General features: G+C 40.0%; 1 protein-coding gene and 1 long non-coding RNA gene across 2 annotated transcripts; both read right to left on the bottom strand.

Annotated features, from left to right (window-relative positions):
• Positions 1 to 737: 737 nt before the first annotated feature.
• On the bottom strand, positions 738 to 1,721 carry LOC135935085 (uncharacterized). Its single transcript, XR_010574175.1, has 5 exons — positions 1,641 to 1,721; positions 1,396 to 1,502; positions 1,164 to 1,269; positions 923 to 1,109; positions 738 to 867 (listed from the first exon to the last, which is right to left on the bottom strand). It is a non-coding gene; the product is annotated as an uncharacterized LOC135935085 (long non-coding RNA).
• A 6,793-nt stretch (positions 1,722 to 8,514) lies between these two features.
• LOC135937596 (cullin-2-like) lies at positions 8,515 to 14,046 on the bottom strand. Its single transcript, XM_065480753.1, has 11 exons — positions 14,022 to 14,046; positions 13,723 to 13,793; positions 13,067 to 13,229; positions 10,326 to 10,390; positions 9,969 to 10,144; positions 9,684 to 9,912; positions 9,465 to 9,626; positions 9,197 to 9,409; positions 8,997 to 9,134; positions 8,798 to 8,942; positions 8,515 to 8,738 (listed from the first exon to the last, which is right to left on the bottom strand). Exons 1-11 carry the CDS (start codon positions 14,044 to 14,046, stop codon positions 8,515 to 8,517), a joined length of 1,611 nt encoding a protein of 536 aa, XP_065336825.1.
• Between the last annotated feature and the right edge of the window lie 5,380 nt (positions 14,047 to 19,426).

Raw genomic sequence — 19,426 nt, 5'->3', positions numbered from 1 at the left:
TAGAGATCTTCTATTTTTTGGCCAGTGAGACTGGCCTTCTATAGACTAAACTCACCTAAAACGTGCTCTTCCGCTAATTCGCTCCAATTCCTCCTGTTTTAGGGAACCGCGGCCTTCGAGCAGGTGGAGTTGGAGACCTGCCGTCCAGGAGCCCCTGACCCGCAAGCATCATATTGGTCCGGGGCGAGTCCGATTAACAAATTTTGTTAATTTAAATAATACCCGACGAGCTGCCGGTAACAACGAGGAGACCTAGGGATGACCAAGACGCAGAACTTCCAGACCTTCCAGACCTGCAAAGTTTATTGTATTAGCTGGATGGCATTAATATTAATAAAGCCCATAAACGCAGTGCCCTTGTGAATAATTTTAGTCAAATTTTATATCTCCCCTTTTTATTAATTAGTTCAGTTCAATGGTTATTATTAGAACTTAATACATATTTACTCCCCAAGTGAGACAAAATAATTGTCCACTGATAATCATCCCAGCCCATCCAGTTTAAAAATTAATAATAGAATAACGTAAATATTTAAAAAAAATTAAGGCACTTAAATATAAAGAGAATCAGATATAAATTCACCGCACTTAGTCGGAACGCGATTTTGCTAGCTCGGTCTGGCTGGGAAGGCACGTGGTCACACGGCTGCCAGCCGAGACCTCCCCGCTCCCGCCCCTCTTAACTCAGGTGCTCACCTGATGAAGGAGAAGGTCGCCACTGCAGCAGGATTCCACCCTCCACTTCTCCCTGCCAGGGCGACCGCACGACGCTTGAGGGGCGGCAGTCAGCGAAGGGTATATAAAGGCCAGCAGCACTTCACTCGAGGCAGAACGAGCTGTCATCTCCTTCAAGAGGTAGCTGCCCACCTGGAAAGGAAATTGGACCTTCACCAGACGGACCACTTGGCATAGGACCCCTTACCTGATCGCCAGGCTCCGCCAGATCTTCCATCAGCAATAGGTGCGACCGCTTCGAGTAGCGCTGGGCCCCTCGTTGATTCTCTGCTCTCTTTCCACAGGAGATCTGTTGAGAAGTCCTTCCTTCGGTGTAGCCCCCCCCCCCCCCAGCCGGGAGTGACCTGTAAGGCGACCGACTGTGGCAGGCAGCCCTAGGAAGAAAACTAGCTTCAGTGAGGAGGGAACACCCCTACGTCAGTCCTTACCTGTGAGTGTTAACCTCCCCGGCAATTTAGAACGGCCTGATCACCCGAGTTTATTTTGTTCGCAGGAGTGCTCGAGGACGGACCAACCCTTGACGTAGCCTACGACCTGGAAAGCAGAGAGAAAAGATTAGAGCACCTAACTCAGGTAAGCGACTCTATTTACGACCAGCCTAGTACTCGGCTGATCCCTAATAGACTCACAATCTGAAGGCACAATAAATCCGTCACTCACCTCATTTCTTCGGTCTGTTGTAGGATCACCCCTCGGCCCAAGTAGCAGACGCGCGGCCGCTATCCACCAGCAGATAAGAACGGCAATCAGCACAAAACACACTGTCGCTGAAACATACACAAACACACAGACATTAGCGCGACGAGAAAACCACGACTTGTCAGACAGACCGAACAAATAAAATCGCCTAACGGCTAATAGCGGAATTATTGGGTTTTAGTGCGGCTCTGCCGCCAGCGACTCACCTCTTGACCACGAATCACCCGAATTATAGAATTTCTAACTATCCAAAGAGACCTTCTGCAATTGTTGTGCTCCGGCCAGCTGAACGAAACGACGCCATAGGCAACTGTGGTGTGAGCAAAGGAGCTAACACTACTGCGAGGCTATTGGCTGAATAAGTACTCGCCTTTGCTTCGAGACAGCTCGTTTCTATACGCCCTAGCTCGCATCTTCGAACGCCTTCTCAGCCGGCCGGCGATTGGTTATAGTCTTTTGTTGCCTCTCTCCGCTCCACTTTTCCAGCGAGTGGCGCGAGATCCACGTGGGAGAGCGAAGCAATATGGCAGCGGAGTCGACACACATAACACGCTGCAGAACATAAACAACACATATACAATCCGAATCCACACAATTTCTATACTGTCAGATGGAGATAAATAAACTTGCCAGACGGCTTATTAGCGAAACAGTGCGTTTTCCTATGTCTTACCTTCAGTCGAGACCCTTTTCTGAGAGAAAACCCGGCCCAAAAGGGGCCCTACACTGAGAATAATCGCAGCGGAAGCTTGTTGTCATCGCTGCAGCTGAGCGGAGTTAAGCACGCCGGCGAGAGTAGAGTGCGCAAAGGAGCTAAGAACTTCATCCTGCTATTGGTGGAATGAGTACTCCCCTTAGCAGCAACCCAGCTCGCCTCTCTACGCTCCTCGCACTTTGCACCTGCCGGGCGTCCCAGCTCTGCGATTGGCTGATATTGAATTGCTCGCCTCCACGCCTATCTTCCAGCGGTCGGCGCGAAAGCCACGAGGCGACTAGCACCACCTGCATGTCACTATGACTGATCCCGCCTGCAATGTTTATTACTTTTTATTTCAGCTCACAATCAAGTGCTCAGTAAATTACCTGTGCTGGATCCTGCCATGATGATTGTTTCGCCTTTTTGTTCATTCACACGTGCGACCCACGTTATTGCGCGCGACCTGCTCTCTCGCGACCAACTGCACAACTAGGTGAACGTTAAGTTTCACACTGCAATGTTGCCACGATTTCAGCGCAGGCGTGGGCGTGGCTAAAAGCTCCGACAGCTGGCCGCAACCACGTAAGTATAATCCGACCAAAACAGCTGCTATCAACATCAACAACTCCGCCCCGATTCGGAGTGAGGTGTGCGACAAGGAGAAGGAAACTTGGAGGTGGTGTCAATATTTTATACTCTCCCACTTTTTTAATTGATCTGTTTGCATACCCTTTTAATTGAATTCTTGCTACTTCAGTTTGATAATGTTCTCAAAACGCTTTAGACGTATACTTAAATACGAAAAGGTTTTAGTTATGTCATTAACTCCTTATCTTTACTCCCTCATGTTTATGGAGGCAACCAATCAGCGTTCAGCGCGCTTTGATTGCTGCAATCTGATTGGCGTACTCCTGAGAATTTAATAATTATCTGATTTATGTATATTTCGTTTTGCGCCGGCGCCGGTACGTGGTAATATATTCAACAGCAGGAATATTTTTGGTACCACATCAATCTGTCAAAAGGAGATAATATCTTTTCCACCCACATTTTGATCGAAGGCTTTTGTTTTGGAGTTCCGTGCCGTGAATACAGACGTCGACGGCTTTCCAGCAAAATTTTGGCTCGGCTGGCTTGCAGTGCTATTCAAGACCGCGCTTAACCCAAATTCAAAACTCATATTTAGGTTTAAAACGCTGCATATCTCGCATTTTTTGCGGGGTTTATTCTGCAATATTTCGATTATTTGCGTCGTTTCTGCACTTCGCGTGAATCCGGTCCCAGATGGATATGAGAGTTAAAATCTTTTGGCGAATCGCGAGACCTTTTATTTTTATAATCATTTTTGTGAATTGCTCCATATTTAAAATATAGATAATCCAAATAATCTTTAAATTTAGAAATATTTAATATTGAAATGTATTAGATTGAAAAAAATTATAAGGGATGTGCAAAAATAGTCGATTTGGCAAAGAAATAATCGATTATTATGGTCGGATATTTAGTGGCAGATAATCGGTTTTATAATCGGTTTCTAGGCAAATAGTCTATCAAATAATCGTTTTTTATGTGGTTTCCTGTTCCTATAGGCAAAAAAATCAATATTTAATCGGTGTAGTGTTTAATCCTCTTCTTTACTTTAAACAAACAATTTTTTTAATAAAAACAGGTTGGTTAAGAATATCAAAATTTATAAAATTTTGCCAAAAACCAATTTTAATTTGTATAACAATCTTAGCTCTTGTGGAATGTTTGAAACATGTTTAGTTTAGGAATTTTAGACAGCTAAAATTTAATCCAAGTCGCGGTCATAGGTCAAATATGTACATTATAAAAAGCATTGATTGAGTGAAAAGTTAAAAAGTAGAACTTAAAAGACCGACAAAGATTAAATATATTTTTGCATTGTTGGCTTTAGCAAGTTGTTCTTTATGTTTATTTTTTTAGCTAAGCAACAGTTAAATTCTAAAATGAGCAATAATAAAATCAGGTCTGTCAAACAGTTAAAGTTCAATTTTTACCAAATTTATCCAAAAATCAGATTAAATTTTCGCTCAATTTTGATCCTTTTGTCGTGATCTGTCCAATTACTGGTGTGTAATGATAGCTTAATAGCTGATTTTCTCGCAAATTTAAACGACAACCTGGGAAATTCAAGCTTTTTACAAATTTCAGGTGAAGTTAAAATGGATTTTCTCTCTTTTGCTGTAGAGCTATTCTATAACTAACAACAACTTTCAGTGCCTGTTTACCTCATGCAATCATTACAAATGGATACATTCTAAATCAATCATTGCTCACGTAACATTCCTGTTTAAAGATAAAAACCTTTAATATTAAAAATTAAGCTATAAAAGCAATTATATTTTAATAATTAATTGTTTAAAAATTATCTGTTTTCTAAGATTCCTTTAAAAAATTTGCTTTGGCAACCTCTCTGCTGCTTAAAACATTGTTGAACGTTCGTGTATTGCGCGGTTCTCGGCAAAACATAATGGAAAATAACCCCTTTTTAAGGAATCAGACAATAATCGCTTTTGTACCGGAGATGAACGAAAAATAGTCGGTTTGGACGAAAAAATCGAAAATAATTGACTTTTAAAATCTGTCAAAATGCTTAAAAATTGATGATTCGTACTCATTTGATAGTCCCGACAAGGCCGATATCATAGAGGCAAAAGAAAAAATAGTCGATAATCGGTTTTGCACAACCCTAGAAATTATAATTAAAATTACATAAAACAGCATCCTAAACTGAAAGTGAAGCAAAATACTCGAAAAAAGAACTTTATTCTAGAGGGTCGTAAAAAAAATTCGCAACAAATTTTCAGAATACAGCTGTTTATTGTCAGTTTGGCAAAATTTATTTTTCAATGTGCTTCGATACAATATGATAAAACAAACGTATCTTGTGACTATAAGTTTTCGGGCACTTGTCACAAATGTAATCATTACTAATGGTCAGCACACAGCTCTTCTTATGCTTGTCAAGAAGTCCTTGGCACTTGAACTTGCACTCGCAGCGGCGGCAAGTCTTGACGGTCTGGTGATATGACAACTTACTACGGCTTAATTCCTGAGCACACTCAGCGCAGCGAAGAAGTGAGTGCGACTTGTACTTGTGATCATTGAGAATTGATTCTGAGGCAAACAATTTATTGCACTCTTCACACCTAACCGTCTTTGGTAATGTTTGCGTTGAATGTGCACCGACAATTTTCTCTTGTCAAATGTAGAATGGTCGCAATGGTCGAAGTAAAAAATCACAGATTTGGCATTTGGAGCAAAACTATGGCTTTCCGTGGCGTGACTTGCATGCGGGAGCCACGTCCTGGCCACAAGATTCGCACTTATCGAACGTGTGACATTTGATAGAGTGTTCTTCAAGCAGTCGTTTCGAGCCAAATTTTGCGTCACAATCGTCACATTTGAAGATCTTTGGCATGTGCTTCATCCCTGTGTGTCGTTTAAACAGTGACTTCCACGTGGTGAAATATTCGCATTGCTTGCACTTGGAAAGGTGCGCTGAGTTGAGGTGGAGGCTCATTTCAGACTTGGATTTGAAGTACTCTTTGCACTCTTAGCAGCCTACACGCATGCACGCCACCGGAAGTTCTGGATGCTTGCAATCCATATGCCGCCTCCACAATTCCACTGTGGAGTACAATTTGCCTTTTTCACAATATTTACAAAGAATTTTCCTGCTTTCCCGGCGTGGTTTGGAACGTTTCTCGTGTAAAACCTGCTGCATGTGCTGCTCTTTTTCCTCCTTGGCGTGAAAGTAAAGTCGCGCAGCCCCGAACACAACATTTGATGGCTTCTTTGTGCATCTGTCTGACGTGCTGCATCAGTCGGTTGTAACTGTTTCCGCAGTAAAAACACACTCCACTGCGATTCCTCTTCTTAGGGATTTCCTTTTCGTATTTGGCCAGATCAATCTCTTCCAACTGCACCCAACATTGTTCTACTTCTCCAACTGTACAATTTAAACGATAGAAAAAAGGTATTTAATATTTTTAATAAAATTACGCAAGTACCTGAATAATTCTCCCGAAGAATCGTAGCGTTTTCTTCCAAATCAAGATTTTTCGGCCACCAAGCAACAGACTCGTCTCCAGACTCGTCCCCAAACCTACAAAAACACGCATCAAAATAAAAATAAATGTTTTAGATAGTGAAATAACATACTCTGCCTGCCAGATGCAAAAATAGCAGATCAAAGCGTCTTCTTCGACCACTTCCGGCAAGTTTTCGTCTTCTTCCGTCAGGTTCATGACCTCCATGGCCCATTTCCTCAGCTTGATCCTGCCCACCTGCGACGCGAGGACGTGACCGTCCGACGTTGGACACTCGCACAGTCTGCTCTGCACAGCGGCTTTTGAATGGGTGTTTTTCCTTCTCTCGGCTGCATCTCTTGACTCCTCAAGCGATTCCCTATTATCCAAGAGAATCTTTCCCAAAAACGGGTTTTTCGCCAATTTTAAATGCTCTCAGCCGTTCAGCTTTGGGCTTGTAGCCTTGAAGACGTAAAATCTAAACAAAATTGACCTCCTTTACGCGGTTTTTATGGTCCTGTATGTGACGCGTGACGCATGGAAGCCAGCTGTTAGGAAGTTATTCAAGCAAAGCACGCAGTTAAAGGTTGGAGCAGTCACGTGACTCAATCCCGCCATCTGGTTGGCTTAGACTAGGCGCGCACTATTCAAAGAGAGCAGCAAGAGACGCGCGGATCCTCTTGGCCAATCAGATCGTAGAATTGAGTCACGCGACTGCGTCGACTTCTTGTAATTCTCTGCTCTTGCTGTTTAATGGCAGATGTCACTACTGTCACTGTCGCAACTTTTCCAACACTTTTAGATCGCGAATTATTTTTCGGTCTCTATAAAATCTGTGGTCATGGTTGTGACTTATGTTTTAGATCATTATAGCCATAAGTATCAGATTCAGATTCAGATTCAGATTCATCATTTTTATGGTTTGAAAATAACTCGCCAAGAACCCAAGAACAATTCCCACACAAATTAAATTCATTATTAGTAGTTTTAAGATGGGAAAAATATATGAAAGATTATTTCTCATTTTTTTAAATAGGTCAAATATTAAGATGAGCTATCTCAGTAGGACCGTCCAATTAAATATGCAATAAATGTCCAAATAGTGCGGTGCCGAGCATTCAGTCTATTTCTTTGTAGTTTATATAGAGGTATTATATGTATATTCTCTATATATTGAATATTGTCTCCTCAAACAGTTCCAAGAGATCAGATCTATAGAGTTCCGTCAAAGGAAATAAAATGCACCTTCTATTATTTATTATCAGCTGTTGGATATTATTTTTATTTTTGTAGGCTGAACATACAAATGAAATTATGAGAACAAACCGGAGTAGGGTTGGAAAGCTTGTGGATCGACAGGCATGGTCAGGTTTTGAGGGGAAATTTCCTCTGGATACGCTGCTGATCCTCAGTTCCTGAGCAAATTCCTTGCTCTCGCACTATGGCTGATCTCCATTACCAAAGAGCTGACACTATTTTCGTGCACAGCCTCTGGGGCCCTGATTTCTATAAAATTGAACGATTTATAATGTTGAGTTGGTGACGAAAATTGATGCGAAGCTTTTTGATATAATTATGCTCCACACCAGACAATTCTAAGCATGTTAGTTATTTTTCCTTACAAAATTTCATCTATCGACTATTCTGATTAAGAGTTTTTGGTAAACTTTCAAGTACCAAAAATGGCGACCAATGAAAAACTCTGACAAATCTGCAATAGTTTTTGTCTTAAACTCTTGAAATATGTACTGCTGCAAATATTTAGAAATTTCTTAAAAGCGAAATTTGAACGAAAATTTAAGTTCTTGACGGTCATCTTGAATAAGTTCATACCCTTCTAAAGGGTGTCAGTTGTGTTCCTGGCTTTTTGAGAAACGAATTAGGGAACGAAGTATCTGTACACATTTGAAGCACCAGGGCCGTTTTGTAAATAATCCAGATCAATTAGCTTGGCGATAGCATTTTCAAACAACGGAATTTCAAGCTCAAATTTATCCTCCAGCATTTTCCGCACCTATGAAAATAGGAATTTATTAGAATACACCATGATATAATTTTTTAAAGTATTACCCCGGAGAGCAGATGATCGTGGCTTATTGGCGAGTGACGCTTCGCGAATCTAACGATTGCAGCCTTCACGATGTAATGCCTCTGACGGTGGACATTCCACAAATCTTCAGTCTTTTCTAAAAACGCTTCGCGATGTGCTGGAATGCTTGGAATTTCAACTCTGGTCTTTCCATTTCTGAACTCAAAATTCAGTGATATTTGGCAAGTAGCAGTAAACACCTACGAAATTAAATATGCCATTTAAAAAATTAGAAATTACTAAATCGTCGGTAGTATCTTTACCATTGGGTGAGCGATGAGGAGTTTGCTTTCCACCAGGCAAGCAAGCTGATCAACGAGTGTTTCTTCAGGAATTGCGAGAGTCTCTTTGATGTTCATGAAGCCGAGGTGGTTATTTTTCTCGAAAAGAAGCATGATTGCCATTTGATATGTATTCAAGGAGAGCAGATAGGGCTTGTTTGAATAGTTGATTTGGATTTCACCTGATGTAGGAATATAGATATTATTGCATAATTCTTTTCTTTTACGATTCGAAACGTACTTGTGCTGTGTAGATAATTCCAGACCAGCTTCCGATTGTTGAAGAATAGCCTATGATTGTTTTCGTAAATTTCCAATATAGCTTTTAACTCGCTGGAGAGTACGATTTGAGCATTATCAGAGCTACAGATTGGCCAAGTTTGGATCTAGAAGAAAATTAATTAGATTATATTACTTTTAAAGTATAGAAGTAGACTCACTTTCATGACTTGGGTGGTAAATACAAAGCCAAAATCACCTTTGAATTTGTTGAAATATTCGAGCACATTATTTGAAGTTAGCACATCTTCGATCATGGTCACGATAATACTTTTCAAGGTTTCGTCTCTGATCCCCCACTGCAACAAAAATAAACAATAAAAAATTATCAAAAAACGAACTAGGTTGTCATTATTATTACCTCTGGTAATCGTTGCAAAAGTCCTTCTTCGAGTTTCAATGACCTAAAACCCTTCTGGTGAAGTCTTTTAGCGGTCAGCAAAAGGTAAAAACTTTTAAAAACATCTTTTTCCAAGAGTATTTGGTAAATCAGGCCGATGCGATCCAATTCTTCCATAATTTCGCTCTCTGGAAGATCCTTGTTGCGCATAAGGCTGTCAAGTAATTTGGCCAACTGTACATAGAGGGTTGGTTTTAGAGTCATGATGCATTGGATAAAATAAAATTACCATCTCCGGTGACTTGCAAGGAGAGTTCGGACCAGTCTTCTGATTTAATATGGGAGCAACAGTCCTTTTCAGCTGGTCTAAGAATTTACTGTCACCTCTGAAGATGGTATTGATCATTTTAAACCTTTTACTGTACAGTTTTGCGAGGTCCTTTACCTGCTGCTATGTACAGTTTAAATAATTAATCCGTTCATTTATTCTTTAATATATAGTACTTACATCAGTTTCAGACGCAATTCCTTTTGCCTCTCTTTTGACAATGGCATCAAATTTCGAGGTCAATCTCGTCATAACAGATCCATCGCTAACGTCCTTGAAGATTAAATACAAGCTTGAGAGCGCTTCATATCTATCTTCTTCACAGAGTCGGTCCAAATTTCCCAGTATTGTACGTGTGAAAGGCTCAAATACATTTTCCAAAATAACACCGACGACACAATTTCCATATCTGAAATAAAATATCAAGTTTTTAGAGAGACAAAGCTTGAAAGGTTATAATAATACTCTTCCGTAAAAACTGCCTTTATCCACACTTTATCCAATTTGAAATGTTTGACCAAATTCTCCACGATGCGCAATTCATCATCCAGCTCGACCATCTTCGAGTGATAGTTCAATGCTTCAATGTATATTTGGTACACAGGTTGAAAGAACTCTATTAGCATCAGGTCCTGGAAAGCCTGCATAAATCTTGTCAGAAAAATATCGAACACCACACTAGCTCATTCTTACTCTTATTTCTACTGAGTAGTGCAATATGTTTGGTCGGTAAATAACAGCAAGGTGATAAATAGCTTGTGACATTTCAGGAAACATTTCTTCCTTCCGGACGCCGCATCTAAATTCTTGAACCAAATTTACCAGAGATTTCATCAGTTTCTCCTTGAAACCAGTCTTCAGCATTTCTTTGTACCAGGCACTGATGCCTTTAATTGGACATAATTGATTACTTGTTAAAAGAAATTACAATTTTGACCATACCAATTTTAACAATGTTCCTGGACCAAATTTTTGGACAACATGTACATATTGAATTTTGCTCTTCAGCGAACCTAATGGACACAACAAAGCTTGAAATATTAATTTAAATTATATTTTTTACCCATAAAGTTTCGCTAGGTTGTAGCAGGCATTGTCGTAAAGGGCCCATTGCTTGTTGAAATTTGAAACGCACAAGCCACTATCATTCGGCAGACTGCAGAGAGATGTCATAATATTTATGACGTGTGCATCCAAAAGCTTCCCGCCTTTTGCGTAAATATATTTTACGAACTCACTGTCGTGTCGTCTCGGAATAATCTGGCTGGAAATTTAAAACTTGATTATAATTTTCGCAATTGAGATGTCTAGATTTGTAATTTTCATCTCGACGTCTTTGCTCACTTTAAGCAGATTCATACTTACTCGGATGAATTCGTTAAATCTTCATAACTGTAGCGCGTGAATGTTTGTGTTCGTAAAATTTTAAACACATCTGGCTCTATTTGGGCCCAGATATTCTCATAGTTCGACTGAATTGTTGTGCTTGCCATTTTACAGATCTGAAATTACATCAGGGAGTTGACAAGGATTAGTAAAATGTACTAGACAACTAATTGAGAGAAAAGTGAAGAAAAACTACGATTGAACAGCTCTGTTTTGAAGAAGTTTAGATAAAAATCGGCATGACCTACAGTTAGGGTGTCAACAAAACAAACCAGTCGATAAGTTATGATAGTAAAGCAATATTTCTAGTTTCGCACTAGGTCCATAAATATTGAAAAACTACTTTTGAAGTTACCTACAACCAGCGGGGCCCAGATTCGTGCGACGCATCCTTTGACCCCGATTATCTCGGGTGCTATTTGCACTAAAAATTCTAACCAACAATGCAACTGTAGGCCCCCGCCGCCGCCACCTCCACTCCAAACCTCTCAAAAATCCACCAAAGACATAAGGGCCCATTTTTTCTTAACTCGATCCTGTTTTGTTGGTTTACAATCAACCACTGAACGATATGCCGAATCACAACTTTTTTAAAAATGTGTGTAAATTTTCAAAATTGCTGGCATTGATTATTTCTAGTTTAAAATATTATTGATTATTGCTTGCTTACTCGAGAAGCTACATTCTAACGTTTTTCTTTCTTGGAATAACGAATTCACGTTTCACTGAACAACGGGGAAAATGGAAATATCTTGCATTAAACTCACCGCTGTTGAAGAATTCATCAATTCTTGGCAGCAACAAGTCAAAATGACCCAGTTTCATTCCGTTTAAGAATGAGTATCTGCTCGATTATACACGACTAGTGAGTTTGAGAACTGAGATGCCGTTTAAAATGACTTAAAAACTGAAGAGGCAAAAATACCGCGTGTTCTGTTTTGATTTTCTCGATCAGCTGTGAGCAGTGTGAGCGTGTGAGTAGTGTGTGCTCAACTGCTCAGTGTTACGGCCGGTCCCTTTTCTCTCCTCTCTCTCCCTCTCGTATGTCGTATGTCGCGCCACTCACTGCACTGCGTTAACTCAAAGTACTCAAAGTAGTTCTGTAACCACTCACTGGGAGCAGGGCAAGCGCCGTTTTTAGCCTCGGCCAATCAGAAGCCGCCAACGTAAAATCTAGGAAGGAGGAGCAAGCTTGTCGGCCCTGGATGGGCTGGATGCAGCGCTTGACCTGCAACCTGTGAGTGGCTTTAGAACCATTTACCCTTTTTACTCTCAAAAAACAAACTGATGACCCTCGATAATGCTGAGCGGGCATGGAGGGGAGGGGAGCAATAGAGAGGATTCAAAGTTTGGCAGGAAAGAGACGCTTTGATGGAACCGCGGCTTTTGTGCGCTTTTTTCGCGGGTTTTTCAAGAATTAAAATAATAAAAGACGTGGTTTAATTTTTATTGTAAAGTTCTATCAGAACTTCTGTTATCCTGCAATTAGAAGTTGCCAGAATTTCATCACGGTAATATTAGGAAAATGAATCAGACGCTAATCTTCACTTCTAGGTTCTTTGTAAATTCTTAATTGCAGCTGCCGGCCTTAAATTATGTGGCTGTGACACTTCTGATGACGAATACATTGTTTTCTTCCATATTATTTAAAAATTTATAATATTTATTTATATTTGCACGTATATTTACGATAAAAAAATTAATTGGCCACGTTTAAACATTTTTAATCATTTGGCAGTTGGTAAACAGCTGGAGAGTTGAGGGATGCGTGATGATATAATTTTTAATTTTTTGGTTTTTACATAATGCTCGAGAATATTTCGAGCTGTTTATTTAAAATTAATTTGTGGTGCAGATTGGTCAACAGTTCTCAGTGTTTGTAACTCACAAAAACCTCAATTGTTTGCATAAAATCTCATACGTGTCGATTTTAAGCACCTGATCGTTTTTTCGAGTGTAGAGAACCTCGTCGATAATTATGCCGACTATAGGACCTCGCATCGGCCAAATTGATAGCAGCCGCGCCTTTTTTGTTCCTGATGACAGACGCTTGAGGAGGAATGTGCTTCCATCTTTGGTACGTACGGCCGCCAGAAGAAATCCTTTCCAGTCAAAGCAAAGTACTGCCGACTTTCGGTGAAGGGTTTTCCGTCGGGCATGACCCCGATCACGCCCACCTCGGGCAGCAGCATGCCAGGAACGTATATCCGAGATTGCGAGTAACCCAACGTGGGCGGTGTGGCCGAGGCCGTCGTTGTGGTCGTCGATGCAGAATGCCTTCGCAGGCACTCTCTGCCGTTTATTGAGAAGGTCCAGTCTTGACAACGGGTTGCTCGCAAACTGAAAATTAATAAAACGAGATTTGAGACTGTTCCAGAAGATAATCCACCAGTTGCATAAACCCTAAATGTTCGAAGCCGCCAACAGATGACGCCACCGTAGACTTTCGATTTTAAGACACTTCCGCTGCCATTTCAGACTCAATCTAGCAACTGTGCATTCTTCAATTAATTTGCTTTTTTTGACGTGCTGAAAACCAACATCGGTTCAGCCAATCGCCGTAGAATCGTGAAAAACAATTTTTTGAAATAAAAAAATCTTTTCCAACGTTTCTACGGCGAATGGCTGAACCGATTTTGGTTTTCAGCACGTCAGAAAAAGCAAATTAATTGAAGAATGCAAAATAGCTAGATTGAGTCTGAAATCGCAGCGGAAATTCCTTAGAACCGCTTAAAACAAAATTTTGAAGAAAGTCTGTGGTTGCGCCATCTGTTGGTGGCTTCGAACACTAAGGATTTATGCAACTGGTCAATTCCTCAAATTACATACCTACATAAGAAGTAGAAGGTCGCTCATCAAGGTCAAGGAGAGACTTGGAATTAATGGAAAGGTCCATGGGCGAATCTGTCGAGATGAAAATTGTTATTAGCGAACCACGCGGTTAAAATTATCCAGCCCCCTTTTCAATTTGGAAATTAATATTTAATGCAAACAATTGAATGAAAATTGGCACTGAACAAAAATATTAGAGTACAGAGAAAATAAGAAAAATAATTAGCCTCTAACTTTGGTAGCCAGCAGCCAGCAGTTAATATAAATTCAAGAATAAATAATATGATTATATTTGCTTACCGTCACAATACTCAAGCCAGTCCATGTGTGGTATAATGTGGGAACACAAATCAATCGATCCGCTCAGGTGGCCGTGTACAGCAGAAAATACGGCGGTTGGATCGCTGCGAGGTTCTTTCCACGTTGTAATAGATAGTTTATGTTTATATTTCATACGCCCGGCCATCTGGCCAGCTGTTTGTTCGCGCCAAAAAACACCTCTTTGATGCTCAAGTCGCTGCAGCCGTGGTGGAAAAGTTTTTACAGTACTTAAAAAATAATGATGGTTTTATTTTAGCATTTAATTTTGATTTATTCGAGAGGGGTGTCGCTTTGAACTGTCAGCTATCGAGAAACCAAGCTTACGGTTTATGCAGCCCGGCCCTGATCCCTAAACAGCAAGCAGCAGTGTAAGGAGAATAATATATAATACTCTCCTTAAAGCAGGTCAGCAGGGGAATGAATATCAGGTTGAATACAAAGGAGGTGCAAGCGCGGCGACTGCAAAGCGGCCGCTGCTTGAGCAACAATATATCAATGACAGCAACGCAGGTACAAGAAGAAATGGCTTGAAAAGAACAAATAAATTTTTGTTTGCCTCACGGTTGGAAATTTATCTTGGAAGACATTTTTAATAAGGATCGAGGCGTGCCGATGCGACGCGCTTTTTCCTTGGGCTTGAACGAAGCGACTGGACAATAGATCTTCTCACAATGAGCTAAATAGGAACCCCCACTGAGCACGATTCAAGAGAAAAAAAGAAAAAAGGCCGTCTGACCGTGGGAAGAAGAAACAGAAAAATAAATTTCCCTTGACACGAGCATGAAGTTTGAATGAACAGCAACGCATGAAAATATATTTTTATTTTCATAATAAAGGTTGCGCATTTTAACTGACCTACTTTACTGCATAAAAACGACAAATTTATGCCAATCTAAATCTGACGGGCCAGATTTTTTAACTTTTTTAAACAACTAGAAATATTATGTACACAATTTTTTCATTCGAATTTAGTTTTAAATTTAAACAATATTTATTTATTTTATATCTCGGGGAAAAAATATCTTAAATTGCATTGATTTGGCATTTAAATTTGTCGATTTTTTAAGATATGGCTTGTTGGAGGAAAGAGCGAATTGTTATTTCTTTTCCCTGTCCCTGATCAAATATTTGCCTTTCACGAGCCCTTTACAGGGCCAAAAACGAAAAGTCTTTTAACACGGGAAAAGATAGACGTGGATCTGTACAGGGCGAATGCGCGCGTGACTCTGAATAGAATACAAGGACTCTTCATTTTACGGCATACAAACCAGAGAAGTCAGCGGTGCGCTGGTTGTGCGGCTGCTCTCCTCATGCATCGCTCTCGCCACCGCTGCAGTCGGCTAAAGAAAACGCTCTCCTCTCTCCTCACACTTTACATTTACACTCAGCAGTCTGCCTGTGTGCCTCGAGAGAGCAGCTATCGCCTTTTTTCTTTGAGACGTCCCTGCTAAAATCCATTCGCCCGTCGCGGCATCAATTATACTCATAAGCTGGCTGGTTCTGACAAAGAAGTTATTCGAACATGTGGTCTCTCTGCAAGTGCTCAAACCAGCTCTGACGCATGCGCACTTCTCACAAATACGTTCATATCGTTTTGGCGGGAAAAGAGTTCGCACGTCGCGCTGCACTTTACAGTCGGAAAAAATACCCACTTTGCTTAGTTCGACCCTCATGAATTAATTGGCGGGCTCAGAAACTTCGTCAAATACGGTCTTTCAATTAAATTCTGAAAAAATAATTTCAGTTCAACTGATTTTTGCTTTTCAAACGTTTTGTTGGCGCCAAAACTGGAATGTTTGGAGATGTTGGATGCAGAAATGAGGCTCGACGACTTGAAAAACGCCTCAACCCTGATCACCGAGCGGAAAATTTTGAACAATGTGAAAACTTTCCGGTTTGTTATGTTTCCATCAGATGTAACAAATAATGTTTTTGGACATTTGGAAGCGATGAATGAGTTTGTGAAGAACGCATCGGCCTTTTTGCCCAAACTGACGCAATTTATGACACTGAGAGCGCACAGCTTTTTACCTCCACAATTTCAGGGATCAATTCACGCCGACAGCACTTCTCAATTCTTTGAGATTTTTTATGAAATGAATGATCATGATTCAATGCTGTTTGAGTTGGAATTATTACGGCATGAATAATTGATGCAACGCGATAATTTAGTAATGATTTGTTTATATGATGAAATAATTTATTGTCGGCATTAAGAGTCGCGTGATCGTTTATCAATTGAGTAAAGTTTTAAAATAAGTAACAAAAGATACCATGAAATTGTAAAACAAATAAATGTAACTTTTCGGTTATTATTAAACAATGAAACTATAATTTGTTTCATTACATTTGTCATCGTTCATTTGAGAAATTTTAAAATTTATTAAATCTGACCATTCATTTCATCGTCATAATAATGCTATAAATGATAATAATCAATCTAACATCTTTTGTCGCATTTCGTTCTCATTGTATAAATTTGCTTTTAAGTTTGATTTTCGTTTAGTTTATTGCCGACTTTTGGAATCAGATCGTGCTCTCGCTCTTCTTGATCTTTTGGTAAGTATAATTCTCTCATCTATTGAGATTTTGCCTCTGAATACTGAACGGTTTAAGAAATTCTACCACGGACAACTTGGACCATGTGAGACTTTTGCGTTTAGAAGAAACGAAATTTAACAAGCACAGGCGGATGAGTAAGAATTTATTCGATCTCACCATTGATGCGATTGCAAACAACATCAAACATTTCTGTACGCACCATGAGAAAATCTCGCAGCTTTGTAAGTTTCTCCACCATTTGCATAATTATTAGTAAACTATTTTTTTTTTCAGCAAATCCAGAGAAAAATCACATCGTGAAGAGAATATTAAGAGTGAATAAGCGCGAGTCAGAAAAAGGAGATGATGAGTTTGATCTCATTTTGAACGTTCTTCCTTTATATCTCCCATTCACTACGGTAAAAAAATTTTTGATCAATTTGGAGAACTTGATGACCTTTTGCCCTGATACTGCATCAGCTACGAATAGCCACTTGACAGAGGTGAAGAATGTTTCTAAATAAATTAACATCCAATAAATGTTTTTTTTAAACGAACAGGCTTTGCAAGTGATTGCAACTCACGCTCCTTACGTGTCAGTACTGACATTGAGCGCGAGAAAAACCTTGCTGAAGGACAAAGGTTATTATGTCCTCAACCACTCCATCAGTCTAGATCTTAGCGGCTTGAAAAATCTAAAAGTTCTGCAAATCGTCGACTATTTAATCAGCTTTCAAGACCTCTCACGGCAATTGGCAAGAAGCTGAAAAAATTGACGTTTCTCGAAGTTAAAATAATATTCTTTGATAAACCTATCAGAATCTCTAACTTAATGATTAACTTAGTTAGAAACTTGGTTAAACACAAGGTTTTCTTATTTGAAGCGTATTTGTTAAACAATCGCCATCCTGACGTCGCTCTCACCCATTGGCTCACAGCGAATTCTTTGATGGCTAACCCGCATCTGGAAATCGTGCAGAGCTACGCAAACGACCGCTTGCGCTCAATTCACCACATCAGAATCAAACCGTCGCAATATCCGTTTTCGTTGAAACATTTGAGTTTCCGGCCACGGATGGCAAAGGAAAACGTGGATTTGAACCGGTTCTTTCCAAACGTCACCCATTTGAAGGTATAATTTTAATTAAAGACCGTCATTGATGAGGTTTCTGAGCACACCAATCGATTCCTGAGGGTCGAATTAGGTAAAGTGGATGTTTTTTCCAACCAAAAAGTGCAGCGAGACGTGCGAACTTTTTTTCCCGCCAAAACAATACGTTCGTAAATGCGAGAAGTGCGCATGCGTCAGAGCTGGTTTGAGCACTTGCAAAGAGATCGCCTGTACGAATGACTTCTTTGTAAGATCCATCAAGCTTTGACACATGCGCATTACTCGCATATAGCTTTCACATTGTTTTGGCGGTAAAAAAGGTTCGCTCGTCGCGCTGCACTTTTTTGGTCGGAAAAACATCCACTTTACCTAAGTCGACCCTCAGGAATCGATTGGTGGGCTCAGAAACTTCGTCAATCACGGTCTTTAACATGCAAAGCTAAATTGCACTAATTCTTAAATTTCAGGTCGTTTGGTTTGATGAAAGGGACCTGGCTGAGCGTCACTTATCCAATCTGCTGCATTTCTCCAATATCATATCACTAGTTTTGTTTGATTGCCCATGTGGAAGTTTTGAACCGCTTCTTAGATCAGTACGGATCCAATTTGACGAATCTTGCCATAAAGAACTTCAACTACAATCTGCATTGCCGATTTGGAACCATTTTCAACGTGTGCCCGAAGCTGAAACGTCTGGCGTTGAGTGATGTCGACATGCTCGACGATTCAACCCCTTTGCAACATTTTGCCAATATCAGCATACTCGATTGGACTCCCAAAAGGTAATATTTTATATTTTAACCATCAAAATTATTACATAAATGTTTCAGTGGACGGTATAGTATATTGAGCAACATCCTCGCTGCCCCGAATTTGGAAACAGTCGATCTAGGAAGCGTGAACTTCGACCTGGAGGACTTGAAAAATGTTCCAACGCTAATAGCGCAGCAGAAGATCTTGCAAAATCTCGAGTTATTCTTGCAAAATAGAAATCCCTTCCTTGATGGAGAAGAAGCTAGCTCTAGTTTCATCCAAGCATTTCAAGATGTGGTTCAGAACGCTTTTGCGTATCTCCCAAAATTGTTTTGAACCAGAACCAACTGTTTCTGAATGTATTTTATGGGACAAGGAAAGAAATAACAACACTTGCTGATAAATACCTGCAATTTCATATTTTATTTGTAATCAGAAAACCACTCACTGTATAGTGTTTCTCAAAGTGGACAGCTACTGAATTTGCTGATTATAATCCAGGAATGAATTTTTTCTCATTAAAAATTCTCTCAATCTTCCTCACTTGTCACTTTATTTCAAAAAAAAATATATTTTTAGCAGCAGAATGTTCATGATCGCGGCTTTAATGAGGACGAGACTTACTTTTTGCTCAGCGCGCGGCATTTACTTTTTGAAGGAAAAAACATAAATCTACTAAAAAATGTGAAACATAGTGCCTTTGTTGGACTTTTCTTTATAGAAAAATATTGATTTCTCGCCTGGAAACAATATTTATCAAGTTCCAGTCCACATTTTCATGAGGCTTATTCTATTAAAAAGAGGAATGAAAATGTTTGCTAAGAATAAGCAGTGTAGAGAAAATGCACGGTGCGTTCGCGGGTCGACCGACGGCAATTAGCAGATGAGACCTTTTCTCTTTTGGCTTGGCGTGATGGAGGTGTTTTTCAATGCATCATAACTAATTTACTTACATCGTGAAATTGATGAGGATTGTACC

Source organism: Cloeon dipterum, chromosome 2 (genome assembly GCF_949628265.1).
Source record: "Cloeon dipterum chromosome 2, ieCloDipt1.1, whole genome shotgun sequence".
Taxonomy (NCBI): domain Eukaryota; kingdom Metazoa; phylum Arthropoda; class Insecta; order Ephemeroptera; family Baetidae; genus Cloeon; species Cloeon dipterum.
Note: the sequence above shows the minus strand (reverse complement) of the source record. Positions and strands in the feature narration are given on the sequence as shown.